At 39.3% G+C, this 18,189-nt stretch overlaps 1 protein-coding gene across 15 annotated transcripts in view; it reads left to right on the top strand.

Moving 5' to 3' along the window:
- ARAP2 (ArfGAP with RhoGAP domain, ankyrin repeat and PH domain 2) overlaps positions 1-18,189 on the top strand; it is a 205,291-nt gene that overhangs the window by 76,370 nt on the left and 110,732 nt on the right. For all 15 annotated transcript variants that reach the window (XR_004971294.1, XR_004971293.1, XR_004971298.1 and 12 more), the window contains 5 exons: positions 3,035-3,120; positions 3,879-4,061; positions 7,119-7,293; positions 7,757-7,891; positions 16,509-16,653. Coding sequence is in view for 11 of the 15 variants with exons in the window: in XM_036330985.1 (XP_036186878.1) it covers positions 3,035-3,120; positions 3,879-4,061; positions 7,119-7,293; positions 7,757-7,891; positions 16,509-16,653 (724 nt within the window). In the remaining 4 variants the exon portion in view is untranslated. The remainder of the gene's footprint in view (positions 1-3,034; positions 3,121-3,878; positions 4,062-7,118; positions 7,294-7,756; positions 7,892-16,508; positions 16,654-18,189) is intronic.

The raw sequence follows: 18,189 nt of genomic DNA, 5'->3' as shown, positions 1-18,189 counted from the left end.
GGTATTCCTGTTGTGGCCTTCCACCCTATAGACTGTCTGCTAGTTCTCTGTATTGGGAGCTCAGACAGTTGTCCAAGTGAGTGCAGGCAGTGGACCCCAGCTTGGAGATCTTGGAGAAAGTTAGCCCCAACCCAAACTTTAATGCATCTTTTTGCTCTGCCAGGTACTGCGCTGGCCTAGGAATTAAAAAGATGTAGAAGGCATGGGATTTCCTGCAGCAGCAGATCAATAGTGATTATAATAGAGGAGGATGAGGGCAAGAGTAGAGTACAGGTTTCATTGAGTGACATGGAGGAGAAGCACCTAAGTCAGCTGGAGCCAAGACAAGAACAGTTGCTTTAAACTCTTTTTTTTTTTATTATTAAAATATTTTCTTTAATATATTTTATTGATTTTTTACAGAGAGGAAGGGAGAGGGATAGAGAGTTAGAAACATTGATGAGAGAGAAACATCGATCAACTGCCTCCTGCACACTCCCTACTGGGGATGTGCCTGCAGCCAAGGTACATGCCCTTGACTGGAATCGAACCCGGGACCGTTCAGTCCTTAGGCCAATGCTCTATCCCAGCCGTGGGCAAACTACGGCCCGCGGGCCAGATCCGGCCAGTTTGAAATGAATAAAACTAAAAAAAAAAAGACTGTACCCTTTTATGTAATAATGTTTACTTTGAATTTATATTAGTTCACACAAACACTCCATCCATGCTTTTGTTCCGGCCCTCCGGTCCAGTTTAAGAACCCATTGTGGCCCTCGAGTCAAAAAGTTTGCCCACCCCTGCTCTATCCACTGAGCCAAACCAGTCAGGGCTGCTTTAAACTCTTAATACCCTCAGTGCTACCGCATTTCTCATCACCAGGGGATAGATTTCCCAAACAGCTAATTAACAACATCAATAGCAGCAACAAAGAGCATCCATTAATCCCCCTCTGCTTTGCAGATGTTCCTTTCCAGCCTCAGGAAGACATAGCCTTTGTGTTGTCCAAGGCTGTTCTTTCTACCTATGCTCCCTTTCTTTCCTTTCTTCTCACTCTCTATGTAGCTGTTCAACTGTGGTTCCTTTTGTTCCAGTATATAAACCAGCCTTAGTCTGACCTGTTTACACCAGCTTCCTGAAAATGTAACCATTCCCCTCTGTGTGCCAATCTGTGTCCCTTTTTTCTTTAATAGACAAATGCTTTCAAGTGTAGTCATCTGCACGGGTTTTCTTCATATCCTTAACTTCCTAGTTTTTCTTTAGCATCTCTAATCAGTCTTCTTTTCTTTCTACTCTAGTAAAATTATTCTCCCCACATTTACCAATGTATTGTACCTCTCCATGTCTGTGTGGTCAGCTCCGGTCTTTATTGTCTTCTGCCATATTTAACAATCTGACGCTTTAAGACTTCCCATCCTCCCTCAGCTTCCAGGAGACCATTTCCGCGTGTGCTCTTTCTACTCTGCTCACCCTTTCTCGGGCTGCTTTTCCTCTGCCTGCTCCTGAAATAGGTGTTTCCCTGGGGTTGCATGCTCTGCTGTCTTCCCCTGGATGTTCCTGAGGGGTGATTTTTATCATTGGACTTCAGCACTCATTTTTATGCAGATGACTGTTAGAAACCAACCCTCTTATATCTACCCACTAGAACCTCTTCTTAGATTTGCCCACGATCCCTCAAAAAATAACATGTTAAAAATGGAGCTCTCATTGATGGCCAGCTCATTACATGAAACTGCACTTTCTCCTATATTCCAGATCCTGGTCGGAACAGTCCTGCCCGCCTACAGTAAAGCTTAAAGTCCCAGAGAGCCTCCTGACCCTCCCCCTGTCCTCGCAGGACACCAGGTCCCATCAGTTTCATCTTTGCGGTGTTTCTAAATCTGCCCTCCACCTTGTTTCTCTTTCTGTTGCCTTAACTCAGATTCTGTCATTTCTTGTCTAGGCTACTCTGTCCAATTCTTCCCACTTGGTTCTCAGTTTGACCCCAATTGCTTTTAGGTGTTCTTTATAAATGCAAACCTGTGCAAATTCCCGCCCTGGGAGTTCTAGGGCTTTGTGTTCTGAGTAGTTTCCATCTCAAAGACCAGAGGAGAGGAACCTTTTTAAGGTAGAGAAAGGAACTCGTTCATGCTTTAAGGAAGAAAGTTCTTAAGACCAAAGGTAATGTCTTATGTACCTTATTCCTTCTCAGGAATTTAGACAATAAAGCATCTGAACATGACTTTGTTGGTAACGACTGAATGTTGATTTATACGGCAGAATTGAACTGATAATAATAGAATGCTGGGCTGTTACTCTCTACCATGCATACAGTAGTAGAATAAAGAATCCACTTAAGCCCGGAGTGGCTAAGTGGTTGAGTGTAGGCCTTTGAACCAGGAGGTCACAGTTCAGTTCCTGGTCAGGGTACATGTCTGGTTGTGGGCTTGATCGCTAGCGTGGGGTGTGTGGGAGGCAGCCGATAGATGATTCTCTCTCATCATTGATGTTTCTATCTTTCTCTCCCTCACGCTTCCTCTCTGAAATTAATAGAAATATATATATATATACACATATATATATATATATTTTTTTTTAAAAGACTCCATTGAAGATTAAGTACCCATTTAGAGTTGTAGCTAGTTTTTTTTAAGAATAAAGGGATAATAACTGTTTTCATATACATGTAATTTACACAGACCCATTATAAAATATTTTCAGTGACCTACTATTTCTAATTAATTACCAAACGATGCAAAAATTATATATGTATGGGTATACATACATGCGTGCATGCACACATATGTACACACTTGCACATCTATACACATGTTTAAGAGTATAGTTTTATGCCAGTACAAGATTGTGATGAAGGTGTTTACTGTTAACTTCACTGTGGTTGGTTATGATTTCTGTATAAACACCATCACTACTCCTGGGTGGAAATAGACATCAGTGTATTTTCAGTTGAAAAAAAATATATAAACACAAACATCCATGCACACATAAACACTGTTTTAAAAAGGTAAATACATTTGCATATGAATTAAAATAGAATGCAACTGTTTTTTGACTTTAGGACAACATAGATCTTTAGGACCAAAAGATTCCAAGGTTAGAAGTCTAAAAATGGATGCAAGCATTTGGAGTAATGAACTCATCGAGGTAAGTCCAGTCTTACTGTGGTGGTGGTAGTGGTGAGCAGAGGTCTGGGAGGAGAGATGCCCGTTAGGAGCTTACGTTAGGAACTCCTTGAGCAACTTATCACCACAGTATAGAAATGGCTTATAGCTTCTTTGATAGTAGCAACTTTCTACTTTAACTTTCATAATGCTTCCTAAATGAATACTTATTTTAAAGATAAAGGAGTACACGGAGCTTTAATTGTAATAACTACTTTTAAGGGCTTGGCAGCTCTGTCGTTAAGCCAGAATTTACTTTCTTTTTAACCCAGCATGGATATAATATTAGAAAAGTGATGAAAACATTGGGAAAAATTTGCCATTCTTCATCTTGGCCATGCTGTGTCATTAACTGTGATTATGTCTAACTTGCTGTCTCCCAGTTCCATTTTCTGCTCCGTTTCAGCACCACTCTCAGCCACACTAGTCCACCTACTCAGCCATTTTAAATGAATCTGTCTCAATGTGAGCTTCAAAAAATAATCATGCTTTGGCTGCAATTTGTGTGGCTTGCAATTTCCTTCCTTGCTAATCTTCTACTGTTATTAAGAGCAGCTAGACTATTTAAAATAGAAATCGTGTCTGCTTTCACACTCCATCTTCCTGAAAAAGTTGGATCTTTCCTGTGTTTTTGCATATTTTATACTAAGTTATGCTTTCATTTACCATGTGAGTCAGTTTTCTGCAGATTTAAGTCATATTTTAGGGACTGATATATCTTATAATTTTTTGATAATTCAGCTTTTTATTGTCATTGGAAACAAAAGAGCAAATGACTTTTGGGCTGGTAACCTTCAAAAAGATGAAGAATTACACATGGATGCGCCTGTAGAAAAGAGAAAAACCTTCATTACCCAGAAGTACAAAGAAGGGAGGTTCAGAAAAACCCTTTTGGCATCTCTCACCAAGGAGGAATTAAATAAGGTATCCAATAAAACATAACAATAGACATGCATTTTAGTATCTTATTAAATATGTGCCAAGGATTTTGGAAAGAAAAAATATTTTGCTATTTGATGAAATTATTGTATAATCTCATTTTATTTCCTTTTGTGAGACTTTATCCATGGTTTCTCATTGTTTCTCTTAAGAGTTGTCATCAGTGGCAGATAAACTCTCTGTCCACAAGATTTCAGCTAATGTAGGCAGATCCCATTATTCTTAAACCCCTGACAACTTTCCCTATTTTAGGGACAGGACACGCTTCAGCTCATACATTGCTGACTTGCTGTCACTAGAATTAGCATTATTTACTTCATTTATTGTTACAAGCAATGCTTTGCTTAGTGCCGTTGATTTGAACTGTCACTTGCTTTTGGCTGAGTGATTCCAGGTCTTTTGTGACCATTTTATGCTACCCACTTGATCTTCACTCATTTAATGAGGGACACTTGGGGTGTTTCCATATCTTGGCTATTGTGAAAAATAGTGCTGCAGTGAACATCAGAATGCTGATATCTTTTCAATATTCTGTTTTTATTTCATATATATATATATATTCAGAAGTGGGGTTGCTGTATCCTGTGATAACTGTATTTTTAAGTCTTTTGAGGAATATTGATGCTGTTTTCCAACGTGGCTGAACTAAATTGTATTCCCACCAGCAGTGCACAAGGGTTTCCTTTTCTCCACATCCCCATCAACACTTGTTATTTCTTGTCTTCTCCAGCATAGCCATTCTGACAGGTGTGAGGCGATATCTCATTGTGGTTTTCATTTACATTTCCCTGATGATTAGTGATGTTGAACATCCTTTCATGTACCCGTTGGCCATTTGGATGTCTTCTTTGGAAAGCTGTCTAATTTGTTTCTGTGCCCATTACTAAATCAGATTTTTAAAAGTTGAGTTGTATGTGTCCTTTATATATTTTGGATTTTGGATAGTCACCCTTTGGATAGTATATGGTTTGCAAATACTTTCTCCTATTCGTTAGGTTGCCTTTTCATTTTGTTTTGCTGTGCAGAAGCTTTTAAGTTTGATGTAGTCCCACTTACTGATTTTTGCTTTTGTTGCTTGTACTTTTGGTGTCATATTCAAAAATCATTGCCAAGACCTATGTCAAGAAGATTACTGTATTATAGTATCAGATTTTATTTTTAATTCTTTAGTACATTTGAGTTAATTTTTTTTAATCCTCACCCAAGGATATATGTCAGTGGTTCTCAACCTGTGGATCGCGACCCCTTTGGCGGTCGAACAACCCTTTCACAGGGTCACCTAAGATCATCCTGCATATCAGATATTTACATTACGATTCATAATAGTAGCAACATTACAGTTATGAAGTAGCAACGAAAATAATTTTATGGTTGGGGGTCACAACATGAGGAACTGTTTTAAAGGGCCAGAAGGTTGAGAACCACTGATATATGTTTTTATTAATTTTTAGAGAGAGAGAGAGAGAGAGAGAGAGATCCATCTGAGAGTAAAACATCGATTGGTTGCCTCCTGTCTGCGCCCTAACAGGGAATTGAACCCGCAACCTAGGTATGTGCTGTGACTTGGAATCGAACCTGCCACCCTTTTGATGCATAAGATGGCACTCCAACCAACTGAGCCACTGGGCCAGGGCTCGAGTTAGCTTATGTGAGTGGTATAAGATAGGGTCCAATTTCATTTTTCTGTATGTGGTTATCCAGCTTCCCAACCTCATTTGTTGAAGAGAATATCCTTTCCCCATTGAGTGTTCTTGATAAATAGATATTTATTGCATACTTACAGCTTGCTGGATTATCTTTTAGTGTTGGGGATACAGTTTGTAGTAAAAAGTAGATGTGCTTATTTCATTCATGAGAGTGATCTTCAGTAGGAAAGACTGACCATAAGCAGATGAACTTCAATAAATAGGCCATAACAAATAGAGTGTTGTGAAGGGTAAGACTAAGATGATGAAAGAGACAAGAAGAAGAAATACATATAATTACAGTGAGAAGGTGGTCAAAGTGGAAGGCACATTAGCTGTTATGTTTTCTAGCACCCTCATTTTTCATGTGTCAAAAAACTAAGACCCAGAGAGTTTGGAGAAAGGATTGCCCAAGATCATCTAGTGCCAGGTCAAGAATTCAGGCTTCTTGATTCTGAAGTGAAGGAAATTCTGGACGTCAGCTAGACCATGGTGGAAAAGAGAAGTACTTTTTAACTAGTAGACAGGAACTGTGAATACATTCTGAGACTCCTTAGCTGCACACTCTGAGCTGCCCATTGGGGTAGCTAATGAGCGATTACCCTGAGGTTGCAGTGTGGAGGGCAAATTAGTGACCCGTCCAGATGCACCACGTCAGAGAGAAGGTAAATAGTGAACCTGAGGCTGAAGTGAGATGGAATCAGGGTGCCAAATCAGAGGGTCTGGAAGAAAATGGGAAGCCAACAAAGTGAGGAAGCAGGAAGAGAGGATGAGAAGAGATGTAAAGGTAGCTTATTAATATAGGTCCGTAATGTTTTATTGTGTCTGTTTACTGTTCCTGCTTACCACATTACCCTTCCCCCAAAGGGAAAGATTCTGAATTAGAGCTCATCTTTCAAATTACCACAACACAACAATAATTGAATGAATATACAGATCCCAATTAGGCTGGAAATTACATACATACACATACAAATGCGTATAAACATTAATATGACAAAACATTCAGTGGATACATTATTACATTTGAAACATTTAGAATTTTCTGAGCATCAGTCATTATCATTGTATGTAAGTAGAAAAAGTGTCTTCCAGAGCAAATATTCTGGATTAGAAGGTTTGGGACATCACAGCTACAAAACAATGAATTAAGGGTTGGAGGTCTTGGGTTATAATTTAAATTCATGCAAAGCAGGCCTTTTGTGCCTATTGTTTAATTCAGGGCACACGTATAATTATATTTCTTAGTTAAGAAGGAATACAAACTTCATATCGTAAATGGACAGACTTGCACTCATTTTAATAGCTAGTATTGCATTTTCTTCCTTTAAGAGTTGTATTTTCTTTCAATGGCCAGGCTCTGTGTGCTGCTGTGGTGAAATCGGATGTTCTGGAAACAATGGCTTTGCTCTTCAGTGGAGCAGACGTCATGTGTGCAACTGGAGACCCCGTGCACAGCACCCCCTACCAGCTGGCCAAGAAGGCTGGGCAGAGTCTGCAGATGGAATTTCTCTACCACAACAAGTTCTCAGGTGAGCCCCCATCCCTTCATTAGCCTGGTTTCTTCTGATGTGTCCCTAAATGGACAGAAGCCCATATGTGTTTATTTCGCAAATAAGAAAAGCCATCAGAATGAAGAAAAATATCACTACCAACAAGATGGAAGATGCGTCAGAGTATATTTTATTTTAAGAAAAAGTCTAGAAAATCTTTTACGTTTCTCTAATCTTACAAATGGAAGATTAAAACAGTTAATCCTACATTATCATTTCCACCAAAATCAGATCCGATTTTCATATATGAATAATAAACACAACGTAAGTGCCTATTTTTGCAAGTTTTATGCAAAGTAAAATAAATATTTCTGTGTATTTATTCTGTGGTATATTTGAAGTAGTTTTTCTTCTAGCTCAAACCTCCCCTACATATTCATAAGCAAAGGGAAAGTTGTTTACATTTTAGATGTCGAATGCATTATTTCTGCAATTTCTCCAGATTTCCCTCAACACGACGCTCATTTCGAAGGTGGAGTAAGTCAAGAGTCCGCCCAGTGCACGTTCCTCTGTGACTTTTTGTACCAGGCTCCTTCTGCTGCCTCCAAACTCCCTGCAGAGAAAAAGCTGCTGGAAGGTATCTTTCCTGCTATTTTTAGATTTGGTTACCGATAAAACTGTCTTTCATTATCAAAACAATTAGGTTTACATTTTGATATTTTTTTCCCCTTAAGATATTAGATTTGATCTTGTGGTAGAAAAATATGTTTTTTTAGGATTTATAAATGCTTCCAGGCACAGATAATATTTCGTGAGCTGCAACAGGGATTTACCACCGGGTTGGGGATGCTGAGGGAATTCTCAACAGAATTCACTGATGTTTACCGCAGGGCCGACCAATTCTGTTTCAGGTTTTAAAGGTTATTCCAAAGAAATGTGAAACTCAGCCCCTTCCCTTAGGGACAGACACCCTAACTGGGGAGATAATATAGGTAAATGTGAACACAGAGGAAGAAGTGACAAGTTCTCAGTGCTTATTTTATCAGCATACTAAGTAATATTAGGGAGTTCAGTTTGTTCTGGTGGACTGTGTGTGTGTGTGTGTGTGTGTGTGTGTGTATAAAATAAAGCTTAAGCATGATTTCCAAATACTGATGGGAATTGATTTGATTCAGCAACCTATATTCTAGGTTTGGGAATTACCTGAGCCGAGGCCCTGTAGGCAGTGATCCATCAGCTCCTTGTGTCAGGCATCTGTTAAGCAGGCGTTAGAAATACCAAAATGAAAAAGACACAGGCCTCATGCTCATGTGACAAATATTTGAACTAATTTTAGAAATATAGCAGGAAACTATGAGCTCTGTCTTCCTGGAACAAAGAGAATGTAAGAGATTAAGCTCCACAGGCCCAGTGACGGTGGGCGCCCCGAGGCCCCGAGCCTGGCATTAGTTCCCTGTGTGCTGTGACCCAGCTCTGTTACTCCAGCAAAGGAACAGTAGGATGAAGAACTCACTTTAAAGTGTTCATCTGGGTTCTTGTGCACTTGAAGTGATTATTTCAGTGTAAATGCTTTATTTCCAAAAAAGTATTTCCCCAAGCAGAATTCTACTGGGATTAACCGGACTTCATTAGGTTTTTCTGAAAACAGTAGCAGCCCTTTAGTAAGGCTTTAGGTATTTACATACATTAATTGTAATCCTCATAAAAACTCAGTAAGACAGCTGATATTATGCTGATTTGCACATGAAAAAAATGGAGGAATTCAGCACGAAGCAGTGTTTTCCATCTGAGCTGTGTTATAATTGTTATTGTAGCACTTTGGCCAGTGGCACAGCACTTTTATTCTTTGAATTTAGATGTTTTTGCTTCTTTCAACAATTGGTTTTTATGTCTTCCTTAACTCACCCTAACTCAATATTGAACGATGAATTTCACAGACATTTTCTCATCTTCTGTTCCTCCTTACCAGTGTTTAACCCCTAAATAGTCCAAGGCTGACTGAACAGAAAGGAGAAAGTACCTGAATAATCTGTGAATTGACTACAGCAGTTATCTATACTAATCTATATTAATAAATGGGTAATATGCCAATTAGACCGGATGCCTTCCGGACGACCCTCTGGATGTCCTTCCTGACAAAGCCACAGCAGCTGCAAGGGCCGAGGGCCAGTGGTGCAGGAGAGGTGGCAGCCGTGGGATCAGAGGAAGGCAGCTCTCGCAGCCGAGGCTGTGGGAGCGGAGGAAGGTGGTTCCACAGCCCCTTTTGCAGAGGCGGCGTGGGAGAGGCCTCAGCGTGGGCTGGTCTAGCGCCAAGGCCCCTTCCACAGAGGCAGCGGGAGAGGGGCTGTGTGGTCCAGGTCCCAGTGCTGCCCCTTCCACAGAGGCAGTCACAAAGGCAGCGGCTTCAGGCCTGGGCCTGGTGCCATGCCTGCACAGAGGCTGGACAGAGTATGACCTGCTGTGCCTCAACCTCCCACAGCCTCTCCCACAGCTGGCCTGGTCCCAGATCACGCCCCACCCACCAGTGGGTGGGGGGGTGGGGCCAGTGCTAAGAAGTGAGGGCTGAGAGCTGGCAGCAGAGCAGGGTGATGGGGGCGGTACCTTCCCCTGATCTGCCAGGACATCCCCTGAGGTCTCCTGGACTGTGAGAAGGGGCAGGCCTGGCTGAGAGACACACCCCCCCCCCCCCCCAGTGCACGAATTTTCGTGTACCAGGCCTCTAGTTAAGTAATAAGTAATAATTGAGTAATAAGACAATTAATGTACTTCCAAATAAGTTTACAAGTTTTCTAGAATGTTTCATCTAAATAGTAGGAGATCCTAGACTTAACTCTTCAAACCATTGTAGGAGGATGAAATAGGAACTTGAAATAGAAGACTTTGTTCCTGAAGCTTTTCAATAAAGCATGAGCACCCTGCAGGCTAAAAATAAGATTAGTTATTTTTTGACAATTGTGGTTATACTATTTATAGACTTCCTTGAAATATGGTTTGATTTTTTTCTTAATCACTTGAGGACTGATGTTTTAAACTTTAACTAAATCACTGTTTCCTTTTATCTTTTAAAATTAACTATAGATTTTTTTGGTTAAAATTTAAAAAATAGAAACTAGTGCATTCTCTGTGCAATTTAATTAGGGATGTTTTCTCATTTTGGAACAATCTTTTTTAAATAATATGAAATTGAACTTTTATACTTTGGCTATGTAACACACAGAAATTATTGTATTGGATATAATCTCCTGGCAGGGTATTCTTTGATCATCTTCTTTTCTTCCATCCAATATTTCGGGAAGGTCTCTCATTTCAAACTCAAAATGGGTTATGAATCAGTTGGCTACTCTCCATCTCCCCTCATAGCCTAGCCCCGGCACCATCATGCCCTCCCTGGGCTGTTACAGCCTCCCTATTTGTCTGCCAATACCTATTCTAGTTCCTTCCAAACCATTCTCCAAAAGCCATACTGGTTTCCTGTCTGTTTCTACAACATGCCTCTTCTTTTCTGCCTCCCTTTGCAATTGCTGTTCACTCTGCAAGGAGGCCCCTCCCCATTTTGGCTCCTTGTCCTCTTTCAGGGATCAATTCAGTGCCACCTACTCAGAGAGGCCACTTTGGCATTTTGCTAAAGTTTGTGCCCACTGCCAGCTCTTCCTTTTATAGTCTGCCACTTATTTCTATCGTGGCACTTAGCACATGAAGGTGATTCTCCTTCATTGATTTGTTTCTCTTTCCCTCTGGAGTGAAAGCCCAATGAACCATCAGCATTTTCTGGTTTATTTGGGATTATCAAATCTTTGGTGCCTAAAACTGTGTCAACACATAGTAATCATGTGGTAGCTACTTGTCCAATACATGACCATTTCTCTAGTCACAGTACTGCCAGTGTAAAAGTGTACGTGACTTGTTAATGTTTTGTTTTTCCCCTGTGTACAAACATATATCATTGCTGGCAAAAAAGCATATTTTGTTCAGAAAGAGCCTACTGAAGAATGAAGAAGAAATGGGGGGATAAGGACACATATGTAATACCTTAATCAATAAAAATAAAAATAAAAAAGAATGAAGAAGGAAAAGTCAAACTACCAAGAAGCATAAAGTTCTGGTGTTTTTGTTTTTTCTTTTCTCGCTTTGCCCTGAAGATCCTGTAGTGGTGTTACTCCTATTGAGCGCCAGCTTTATGGAAAGATGAATTATTCGGAAAGATTTAGAGATTAAAGTGTGGTTGCCACCTTGGCCTCTGAATGGCAAGCACCTGGGCCACACCACTCCATCAGTGCTTGTCCGGACGCCATGGGGCAAAATGATTGAAAACCAAGAAAAAGCCAGGGAACAAAGTGCATGTGGCCCTTCAGAGAGTTACGGAGGCTTCAAACTGTCAGCTCAGGTGTTCAGGGTTTGAAGTTCTTCTAGCCTCTGGTTATGAAGACTGATCTGTATTTTTCTTTTCCTTCTCAATTTAGTGTTCATGGAAAGAAAGATTGATAGCTTCTGTTAAACCTAAGTACAGAGCTGAAGAATAGCATCCTGCCTTTGTTTTCTGTTTTCTCCACTCAACCGAATTTTTTCCTTTTAGCATCTTACTTTGATTTGTTGACACAATGTTTGATTTCTTTTTTTTTAAATCCTCACCTGAGGATATTTTTCCATTGATTTCTAGAGAGAGAAAGTGGAAGGAACATTCTCTCTTTAGAGGGAGAGACACAGAGAGAGAAACATTGATGTGAGAGAGACATATCGATTGGCTGTCTCCCACATATGCCCGTACCAGGGCCGGAGTCTAGCCTGCAACTGAGGTACATGCCCTTGAATGGAAGCGAACCTGGGGCCCTTCAGACTGCAGGCCAATGCTCTATCCACTGAGCCAGACTGGCCAGCGCCAGTGTTTGATTTCTAAAAAGAAAGTCATTGACAGGGTTTACTATTAGAAACTGTATCATTTATTTATATTTAATTTCATAGATTAGCATTGAGGATTTTTGATGATCTGTTAAGTGCCTAGCTTGTGTAGTTTTTAAAAGCTTTTTCAAGGCTAAAACACATTTATTTAAAATGAAAAGGATACCTAGTGTGTATTCTTAGTTTCAGTGGAAGCTGAATACAATCAGGTTAGGAAATTCTTCATGAGGAAATGACTTATTTATGCTTTCTACAAATAATAGTTTTACCTGAATTATCTCAGCCTTATTGTGCACATAGGTGTTAGAAGGTATGACCTCCACTCTACCCTAACACATTAAAAATGGGCGTATGTGCTTCAGAGGTGTTGTAACAAGCTCCGAGAGGTAGCATGTGAAGTATTCATGACCATAGCTTCACTAGCTGACCGCCTGGTTCACCTCCAGCCGTGATGCTAAGCCCTTGTATGACCTGGGGAAAGTCAGTGGGCTGCTTTGTACCTGTCTACAGGAGATAAGAAAGGGGTTTGTCCTAACAGGAATGACCTAGGAGGGCTGTTCTAGGACTCAGTGAGTTAATGAACATAAAGTGTGTAGAAGAATGCATGGCACGGAAATGTGGTGATGAGGAAACCATGAGGAGGAGGCAGAGCAGCAGAGGGGCTGCTTCCGGTTTCCAGTTGGCCCTTGAGTTTAGATATGTTCTCCCGGCTGTAAGTGACAGCCCAGGTGTCAAACTGTGGTATCCATATCACTCCACAGCCGCATTTCAATAGATCACCTCCGGAGTCCTTTACCTGTGCTTGAGGACATTCTAGTAATGTTTGTCTTCCCTGGTCTAAACATTAGGATAGAATAGGAGTCAACAGCCCCTCCAGTCAGTCCAACCACTGTACCCATGGCCCCTTATCCGTTAAACAGCTTACATTCTTAGGGTTATTCGTTGAGAGTGGCCCCTGCTTTGTTTCTGGTGGATATCTTTGAGTAACTGAATAACAGTAAGACTACTTCTGTAGCCAACAAGGTGTCATGGATGGTAGCGACATTTCTCAAGGTCCTAGTCTGCAGACCGTGTCCAAATTGGCCTACGCAGACCAATGCAATCCGACATAATTTTGTTAAAGCTTTTCCTTGCTTCCCAAATGAATAGGAATGTCAAGATTTGCTATCCCAGATTTGTCATTATAAATCCTCAAAGGTAATATCTCTGCCTCCCTTGTCTGACCTCTGGCCCATTTTCCTTATACCAGTAAAATGAAACTAATCAAGGGTAGTAGTGATGATAATGCAATAGAACTAGATCTCCTTAAGCCCATATTTCTAACTGGAAATGAGTTTGTACTCACCTTTTAAAAGAGCCCTGTCATTTGTTTCCCATTGAAATTTGCATAATTAGATTCCTCATTTACATTTATTGTATGCATCATGTATTTGGCACTTTTTATTTAAGACTGTCCAAGGGCTCCCACTTGTCTGCTGAGAAAGGCACGAACTCCTGAACACCTGTCATGTGAGGCTCCGAGGGCCTGGCCTCTGCCTTGAGCCTGCAACCTTGCTTCCCTTTCCCAACTTCATGTGTAACCTGAGTCTCTGGCCAAATCAGCTTTCAGCACTGTCCCCTTCCTGTGACTTCCCAGAATTATGGAATGACTGCAGTTCAGAATGCATTTTTTTTGCTGCTTTAGAAACATGCCTTTTCAGTCATAAATGACTATTTCAAAAGCTGTGTTTTCCTATGAAATTTTTCTTTTCGCTTCAGACTGAGGGTGGCTTCCCTCCATGATTGATTCTCACCTGAAAGGGCCCACCTGATGGTTGTTATTCCAAACAGTTCCCCTTAGATTGGTTTACACACTGCCTAAGGCAGTGGTTCTCAACCTTGGCTGCACATTAGAATCACCTGGGAATCTTTTTAAAATCCTGATTTCTGGGCCTCATCCTCTAGAAATTCTGTTTCTTTGTTACTAATGTTGTGGCCCCACCCCATAACAAAGAAACAGAATTTCCGGAGGATGAGGCCCAGAAATCAGGATTTTAAAAAGATTCCCAGGTGATTCTAATGTGCAGCCAAGGTTGAGAACCACTGGCCTAAGGACTGGGTGGAATTCCTAAAATGTGCCAGTGATCAGCTGAGTACTGAATAAATGTACATTTTGTGCTTTATTCTCCATGAATTTATTCTAGGCATCTGAGTACATTGTTTCAAAATCATTTCCTAACTCCAATTGATAAATTCTTTAACTTTTGTTTTTCTTATATTTTAGAAATCTACAATAAATACTCATTTAAACATAATGGCCTTTTGTGACTTCCATGTAAGTGTGCAGAGTTTTATATATACTCTGTGACTCAGAATTTGAGGCCCCGGAACAGTATATCAGGAATTGATTGGGTCTTGGTTAGCTTCTTTCACAGGACCCATAAAGAAACTCTTGGTGCTGTCTTCTCCTGCCGGTTTTCTTCTGCTGGCTATGATTCAGCTTTTCATTTGGCTGTCAGTTTCTCAGAATTCAGTGACCCTACAGCTCTCAGGGGTCTACCTTGGGAGTGTTTCTCCTTGTGCCGGTGTTTGAGGCTAAACACTGTTATTTTTCTTTTTTGTCCTACTTCTCAAAACTACCCCACCCTATGATATAGGGAAATTTAATGAGTGACAATAAATATTTCTTTAACTTTTAATTTTTAATTATTGTAACATAATTTCAGACCTACAGAAAAGTTGCAAGTATGGTACAAAGAATTCCCATATAGCTTCCAGCAGACATCCCAAATATTAGCATTTTACCTGTTACTCATGGGCGTACATATCCTCAGAATTGCTTGATGCCCCTTTAGTCCTAGGTACCTCAGTCCGTATTTCTTCAAAATAAGGGCATTCCTCTGAAATATCCACAGTATGATGATCAAAATTAGGAAATGTTTGGATCTACAGACAGATCCTCTTTATTACCTCATTACTATGAAGACCAACTGACATTTTTTCAGCCCTTATTTTATTAGATCTCTTTGCTTATTTATTAGCAGCAATCATTCCTTTTCTAAATACTCTACCCCTTTTCTCTCTTATACACTGTCTCTTCTCATTTGCTTCATTGCTTTCAAGAACCCCTCTACATCTGTTACTATATATATAGTTATTATTTTTAATTAAAGTATAGTTGACAACTCTTTACAATTTTAATTTCCCTAAGATTGTTTCCATGGTTACTTATATTTTTAAATACTACCTACATTCTATAGACTTTCTAGTTATCAAGATCTTTGTTTGCTCCAAGATGCAAATCCATAAGGTAATCACCTAATATATATCTCTACTTGGGTTTCCAAGATATCTCTAATTCAGTGCTCTAAAAGGAAATTTATATTACATGCACTAAAACTCTATACTTTATTTTCTTTTAAATAAAGGTAGATATCACTGTCTGTTTTGTAATCAAAGCTAAAAATAATGTCACCATGAATTAGTTCCCCCTCATGCATCCAATCAATATATGCTTATGTCCTTAGAACACAATGCATGTACTCATTTCTCTGTCCCTCCTTCCCTTCTCTCTTTCTCTTTTCTTCTCCCTACTACACTCCCACTGGCCTGCTTTGGGCTGTTTTCATCTCGCAGATAGACTTCTGTCAACACTATCCTAACTAGTTTCCTGCCTCTGGCCTCACCTTCTCAAATTCATTTTCACAGTGAGCAGAGTGTGTAAGACTCAAATCTGATGATAATCCTCTGCTGAAACATTTTAATGGCTCACCATCAACTACAAATCAAAACTCAGCAGACTTCTGAAAAGTAGTATTTTGAGCTTTGTGGGCCAGATAGTCTGTGCCAGGACTCAAATCTGCCCCTGTAGCGAGAGAGCAGCCACGGATAGTCTGTAAATGAGTGGGTCTGGCTGCATTTCAGTGACACTTACTTACAGAAACAAGTGATGGCTTGGATTTGGCCTTTTGGCCTCCGGGTCATAGTGATGAATTTAAGTCTCTAATTAAGGCATTAAGGGAACTCCATGCTCAGACCCCTTCTTCCTTTGCACACCTGAGGTCAGCCATAGTCTTACTTTTCAAGTCTATATGGACCTCTGTTTCAGTGTTTTTTGCAGCTGTCCTTTTTGGTTCTGCCTGATTCACTGGTCATCAGTGTCATAGCTATTTTTGTCGTGTATAGCCCTTGCTCCTAGATTGTTAATATTTTGAGAGCAGAGTATGACAACTTTATATGTCATGAACCAAGAGCATGCTCTTTACACAGAATAGAAAATTAGCAGATTTATTTGAATCCACTCATTATTTAAATTGTGTATTTTTTTTTAATTAGAGTTGTGATGCAGTTCAATTGTTTGTTTTGTTTTAAATTCTTAGAGACAAATAAAAAGTGGTGTGTTTTGGAAGGAGGCTTCCTGAGTTACTATGAAAATGACAAGTCTACCACTCCCAATGGCACCATTAACATCAGTGATGTCATCTGCCTGGCTGTGCACAAAGAGGACTTCTATATAAACACCGGGTAGGTCTGTCACTCCACGGACAGGAGGTAGAAGCATGTCTGGTATCTGTCATACAGGTAATAAGTGTTCTAAGGACATTGTGTTCTAAGGACATTTGTTATTTCGGTTCTTCCATTGCTTATTATGGAAGGGTTAAGTGGATTTTTGAAGCCGACTCATTTTGCAGCTTCTGAAAGTAACTTAGGGAATTCACACAAAAGAGAAAATTAAAATATTGCATTAGTTAATATGAAAGGCTGACATGTTTGCATCTAATCTTAAGTAAATTTATAGTAATTCCTTCATGACATATAGTCCTATAATTTTTATGACATTCATTATTTAAAGTAGTGGACTAAGGGCAAAATTTATGCATCCGTTTAGGGCACTATGGTTCGAATAGATGACAAAGGAAAATATCTGTTGATGATTTATTCATATTAATATCAGCAAAATACTAAGTATATATAGTAACATATGGAAGTGCTAAATTTCTTAAAGATCTACTTTGACATTTTAATTGTCTCAGAAAGGTTGCAATTCTAAGAGTAAGCATTATTTAATATATCGTCTCACAGATTAGTTAAACAAATTTCTATGAGGACTTTTAGAAACAGCATCAAAGATCTTTGTTGTGGAAGTTACTCATCACATTTTGTGATGAAATTAATGAGAAAATACAAAAACCAAATCTGCAAAAGTTAACTATAAAGGAGCATAGTTTTTAATGAAAATTCTGTATGAAAAAGAGATTTGCAAAGCTTTTTCCATTACATGATATTACATGAAACATGATTAAGTAATGATCAATATATTCTAGTTGAGGTGACTGTTGTTTTCTAATAAATCTAGTTTGATTTTTTTATGCAAACAAAATTGATTATTAGTTGATTTGTTTTTATTTTAATTTAGCAGAGCTTTTATCCTAAGTGAATTATGAGTTTACTGTGTCTTATTGTGGAATGTTAAAATAAGTGCATTCAATGCATTAAGATACTTAATTGGTAAATAAAATATAATTTAAAATAACATGAGTTTATGTCAGCATATAGTTATTTAAAAATAAAACATTCTTGGTAGAGTGATATTGATATAAATAGATGTTCAGGAGAAAGCAGCCAGATTCTGAATTGCTTTAAGTAGCATATTACAGAGTTTGAACTCAGTGATGTAGGCACTGAGGGTTAAGCAGTTTTAGGAGAAAGCTGGCCACAGTGGTAAGGAAGAGTTTAGAGGAAGAGGGATCCTAAGTACCGAGAGTTTAACTAGAGGAAGAGATGATTAAAAAAGTGGGTTGAGAAAATATTATGATTGATCTGATAAGATTAAACGTCTGATTAACCAGATGAAAGACTGACGGTAAAGGGAAGAATTAATTAAACGAGATGGTTTTGAGCTTATTGATGAGGTAAATTGGAACATGAAGGATATGTAACAGGCTTTGGGTAAAAAGGAGGAAAAAGGAAGATAGCTATATGATATAGGGTATTTTGAGGTCTTTAGGTAATAGCATACACGCTTAGCATGTTCCATGAAATAGTTTAAGTTGTGGATGA

The sequence above is a fragment of the Myotis myotis genome, unplaced genomic scaffold (assembly GCF_014108235.1).
Source record: "Myotis myotis isolate mMyoMyo1 unplaced genomic scaffold, mMyoMyo1.p scaffold_m19_p_1, whole genome shotgun sequence".
Lineage (NCBI taxonomy): Eukaryota > Metazoa > Chordata > Mammalia > Chiroptera > Vespertilionidae > Myotis > Myotis myotis.
This window is presented reverse-complemented; position numbering and strand designations above follow the sequence as displayed.